The following is a 6,000-nucleotide window of genomic DNA, read 5'->3' on the forward strand; positions in this document are numbered from 1 at the left end:
GAATAGGTAGTTTAGAATAAAAAAGGAAATAAGTAATAGATTTCAAACTAAAATGTGTAAATGATTTTACTTTTTTGTTGCCAAGGTGGTCTTAGCTATCAAATTCGAAACAAAGTTATGAAATATAATTAACATCGAAGAAAAAATAATTGAAAAAAAGACAAAAAAAAAACCATTATAAAATATTCTCACCTCTTTGTTTTATTTTATTTTAAAATGTGCGCATTTAATGGCTTACGCGTTTACAAAAATATAAAATTAAATATTATTACAAACAAATAATACAACATAAAATAATATAATTATTAACTTTTAAATATGAACTTGCCCTCGATATGTTTTAAGAGGTTTGTGGTCTTTTAACCATGCTTGATGCATCCAATTAATTAAACTAACTTTTAATTTGTTTTTCATTTCACCAATAAAATTATTCAGTAAAAAACTTAATAATTAACTATTAATTTTGTATTTCGTTTTTTCTCTCGTATATTTTACTAGTTTAGTACTTTTTCCACCTCTTATTTTTTCTTATTATTTTTACGTAATCCTTTAGCCATTTTAACACACTTTCTTACGTTTTAATTTTAATAAAATATTTAATCTTTAATAATTAATTTATAATTACTTAAAAGTATATTTAAAGATATAATTTCTTATAATTATATTTTAGCAACACAAAAGTAAGACATATAAAATTATGCATGTATTTGAAATGTGTTACTACTCATTACTTTCCACAAAATTAATTTAATCGAATGGAGTATGTTGGCTTAGGAATAAAACTAGTAACATAAGCTTTAAGCTAATTTATCAATTAATAGACGAGGATAATTGATTTCTTACTCTAAAATAAAATAAAATAAAAAAATGATAATTTTTTAGGGAAAAAAATGTGATTCCTAAAGACAATAAATACCGTATCAACCATGTCAATAATATTAAACGAATTAAATTCTATGCTTAAATGTGGTAGATGACTAAACAAATTAATTAATATTTGGCCCTCTCTAACTTCTATGGCAAGGCAATGGTATTTTTCACATCCACAAATATTGAACAAGATTATTTATATACTGATGTTTTATTTTGAGAACAAATTCCCATATTATTTATTCTCTTAAATTCATTTATTTAGACAATCTAGTTTATGGAAATGGTATTTCATTTTGTAATTAGCAAATCCAGTTTATGAGTAAGACACAGAATTCAAATGTGTTTTGAAGTAGTCAAATACAAAGAGCACAATTGATTGATTAGTTTTCTTTTCTAATATAGTATAGGAACTTCTTCTTTTTTCTAGTACTTTGGTACGATGTTCCATCCCACTTCGTAAAACATAAAGTTTCGATGAAAACGTGTTAAATGAGAGACCAAGTATATATCAGCAGACCCGGTTATATATTAAAAGACCAAAATTACATAACATTTTTTTGTCCACTTTCATCTTCTCTTGATATATATATGATCCAATTTTTGTTTTTTTCTTACCAACTTAATTAATCCTTATCGTATGATTTGGCATATAATTGCCTTTTAAGGCTGCGTGATAAAAATAATGTCTATTACTGTTGGCTTGCCAAATTAAACCATGGAACAATGAAATGTTTATCAATATTAATACACCTATTTTTTTCACAACTATAATGTAAGTATGAAGTATTCGGTCATTTTGAAAATTCCATAGTTGATTATTTAAGGGTGGTGATACACAAACACCCATTTTTCTTCTTCTCAAACTCCATCCAACACCAATAAAATAACAACTCTGTGTTGAAATATAAAATGTTTTAGGATAAACAAGAAAAGAAGAAAGTATTATTTTTTTTAATTGGGGTACGGAAAAATGAAGAAAGGTACATGAAATTTTTTCCTATTTTTAACGAAATATTACTAAAAAAATTAAATTATTTATTTATTTATCCTAATTGGTGTAATTAATGCATGGTGTTTGTTCATGTATATCTCTTGACAGGAAGAGAGTTTAATTTGTTGTTTGCTTCTACCACCATGTTATTATATATATACACACACACAAAGACAGTTTCTTTCATCCATAGTGATATCCTTAAAATTTTGCTGAGGTTTCTATATCGCTTGGCTATTACTGTTTCTCTGTTTGTCTTTTGTGGAACTGCACTTGAAGACAACAATTAGCCAAAAGTTTATAAAAGCATCAAAGGTATGTGCATAGATAGATGATTCAAGATATATATATATATATATATATACTATAATACTATATTACCTGTCTGAATTCATGTCAGTGTCGTTGCCACCTAATATGGCCTGAGCTTGAAATCTGCAGCATATGATTTTCGACAGAAATTTTATTTCAATTAATTCATTTGTTAACAATACATTACATATAAAGACATATTTTGATTGATTCGGTCCAATATGTTTCTGTAGATACAAAACTCTATTAATTACATGCTTCAGAAGGGAGACATATCACATGTGCCTGTTTTATGGTTTATGTATTGAGTATGACTTGTGCAAACAATACGCATTTAAACCAATCGCATTAATGAACAAAAAAGGACATCCTGAAAACGAAATAATAATTATAGTATCAATTCCATACTAATCCTCATCAAATTTTGTCACAAAAAGGTGGAAATTACCCCTTAGATAAACTTCACAAATCATCATTAGTGTAGGAAGAATTTTGTCTTGCTATATATTTTATGAGAACTCAACATAGAGACATAACTTAGATATCCAATTTGCATAAGAAATTTATATATTTAATAAATATAACTAATCAGTGAAGTTAAGTTTGTATTTATTTTTATATTTTTGGGCATATTCATTTTATTTCTAATTAATTTAGGATTTTTAAGAGAACTTTTCATATTAAAATATATACATCTCGAATTAGGACTCAATATTAATAGATTCGATATCACGTGACATAATAGGCTCAACAACCAATACATTCAATTATGATAAAATTCGAATGATTTTGATACTATATTAATGAACATTAAGTCTAATTCAACCTTACAAAATCAGTTTGTAAGACGAAATTTGTATCGACTTATACATTATAAATTCATTTTAATTCTAATTCATGTTAGATTTCCAATAATATTACTTTTATATTAAAATTTTAAGACAGAAAATTTAATGTTTAAAACTTTAAATTTAAGATATATATATATATATATATATATATATATATATATATATATATATATATATATATATATATATATATATATATATATATAACAGAAAATAATTTTTTTAGTTAATATATAAGTGCTATTCCAGGCTTGATAATATAATGATGCCTTAGAAAAAGTCAAACCCTTTCCTCCGACACCCTTTATACCTCCATGAACTTGCGTTGACGAAGCCAATTCAGGGTATAATGGTTATGATGAAAGCAATGGGTTTTGGTTCAGTGCTAATAATAATGATAATAATGCATATTATGTTTACCTAATGACACCCATTTAGCTCCCAAAGTAAAAAGAGGAGGAGTGGATAATCATTAATTATACTGTAGCCGATAAGCATACAATAAAAAATGATTTATCCCCTGTTTTCGTGACATCAACTGCCACAGCCGTCCCATTTTTTAACAGATAACTACACAACCAATGTCTGCACTATAATCACATCAAGGACCACCCATTCTATATATATAATTGGAAACGAACTACGTTCATTTCAAAACCCATTTTTAGTTTTTAATCCTATCTATAACTGTCCTCCCTCTAAGTTTTCAGCTATTGCCACGAACTTGAAAACCTTTCTGATAAGTGCATGCTTACTTAATTCTACTTAATACTTTTCAAATGAAAGTCAGAACACATCAAATAAACTAACTCATCTGCATCGTCCCTGCTCTATTATAAAATTCACTGTGTTTTCCACGCCCAATCCAATGCCTTAAACGTGCTTTAATGGAATATCACCACTCTCCATTTCCTTATGTTCTTTCTTTATGTTCCTTTCTATAACGTTTCTTCCTTTAGCTAACTCCACTTTACCCAATTTGTCAACCAATTGCTTTCATTTAAACTCAGGAAAAATGGTGCATTGCCTGCATAAATGATAGTGAGGGAGGGTTACCTTTTTACACGTCAATGCTTTTGGTCAAGAATCAAAGAATATTCTTTGAAAACATGTATTTAATGAATATTTGCTTATGATAGTGCTTATAAAAAAAGTTATCAAATGTTTGATAAAAATGTATATCAGTAAGCTAATGCTTATTTTTTTAAGCAATAAAACGCATGGCAGTGTTTCTGACACACATTCGCTTTTTGTAAAAATCTTGGTGAGTAGTTCAGAAGAATGTGAGTGAGAGGAATGGAAAAGCTTTTCAACTTTATGTAGTACAATCATGACAAATAAGCTTCGTGCTTTCATATGTGTTTTATGATACTGTTCCGTTTTCCATTAGATTAAATTTAATCCTAGAAAGGTGGATTAGTGCTTGATCCACATATAGTATGATTATAACAGCCAAAAACAAAGACATAAACAATAAATAATGAGATGAAATTGACAGGGTTAATTAATCCGGGGTTTAATCCTCGTCATTATTTTTTTTTTTGCAGTTATTGATTAACTAATTAGAAGTTCTTCTACCAGTGGTGCTGTATATATTAAATAGAATTATCTCCAAAAGGTGGTTCAAAGAAAGTGCCAACTAGGTAGGGTCGGGTAGGCATATAAATAAGTTGCTCAAGACCATTCCCTTATTCCACACCTTCACACAACAACACAAGTTTGTGTTTTTCTCTCAATCAAACACTGCAAAATGGCTAAGGTTTACCCTCAGTTACCCACTTCTCCTCAGAATCAGTGTCTCACATCCAAAAGAGAAACCTACACTCTATGGTTGAAATCACTCGTCTTCCACTCCAATGGATGCACTGTCTATGACTCAAATGGTGACATCGTTTACAGAGTTGACAACTATGACAGAAAGGGTAGAAGAGAAGTTAATCTCATGGATCTACGAGGCAAAGTTCTCTGCACCATAAAGAAGGTACAAATCACTCCCATTGTTGGTATTTTTGGCCTCCTAGGTTATTGTATCAGATTTTGATGACTAACCTTTTCCTTTGAACTGTGCTTTTGCAGAGATTACTAGCTCTTGGATGTTGGGAAGGACACAGATGCATCAGTTCAGATTTTGGCACCCAGGAACAACCATGGTTCCAAGTAAAAAGATGTAACCAAATGATGAAAGGGAAAGTAGCTTGCCAAATTTCTGTGGGGTGCCAGAAATACAGCATAGTAAGAATCAGTGGCAAAGCAGAAGCATTTAGGATCGTGAACATTGATGGACAAATTGTTGCCGAGGTAATTAATTAATACATGATTTTCCTAATCACATATCAATTACTTAAACTTGAAACTGGTATTGATGTTCCTTTTGATAATTATGCAGGCAAAGCAGAAACACTCACCCTCAGGTGTTGTACTGAGCAACGATGTTCTAACGTTGGATTTGGCTGCTGGCACAGATCATTCTCTCATAATGGCTTTAATCACAGTATATGGGTTGATATGCGGTATAATGTAAAAAGAGAAAGTTGCTTCAGTTTGAGATACACACAATTCATCGGAGACTGATTTTGCTTGGCCTTTGTGACTGATCTAATGTTATTCCAAGTTCACTTTGTAAATTTTCTGAGTGACAAGTTTTGTAATCAGAATTATTTTCTTAGTTTGTATAGATATAGTATATGTATATGTATACATATATTGTTTACAGAGGAAACACGAAATACAATTTGTTGTACACTGGATGTTTGGAATTTGACCAAATGTTGTGTTTTTACTATTACTGGTACTATTAACATTAATTTATGTATAAAGTATTGGAGCTAACGATAATAATAATAGAGTCGATAAGGTAGAGAAACTCACGCATCTCCACAAATGCGCCAACCACTAATTTGTGGGAATTGAATGAAGCCCACACGAAAAAGAGAAATGGGTCACTTATACAATAGTTTGATTAAGCTATAAGGA

At 29.5% G+C, this 6,000-nt stretch overlaps 1 protein-coding gene across 1 annotated transcript; it reads left to right on the top strand.

Moving 5' to 3' along the window:
* Positions 1–4,642: 4,642 nt before the first annotated feature.
* Positions 4,643–5,774, top strand: LOC114177101 (protein LURP-one-related 4). The gene is made up of 3 exons (XM_028062346.2): positions 4,643–5,008; positions 5,104–5,325; positions 5,414–5,774. The coding sequence occupies exons 1-3, from the start codon at positions 4,778–4,780 to the stop codon at positions 5,546–5,548; spliced, it is 588 nt and encodes a 195-aa protein (XP_027918147.1). The 5' UTR covers positions 4,643–4,777; the 3' UTR covers positions 5,549–5,774.
* Positions 5,775–6,000: the final 226 nt, after the last annotated feature.

This window comes from Vigna unguiculata, chromosome 3 (genome assembly GCF_037176805.1).
Source record: "Vigna unguiculata cultivar grain cowpea cultivar isolate G323 ecotype 2 chromosome 3, ASM3717680v1, whole genome shotgun sequence".
Lineage (NCBI taxonomy): Eukaryota > Viridiplantae > Streptophyta > Magnoliopsida > Fabales > Fabaceae > Vigna > Vigna unguiculata.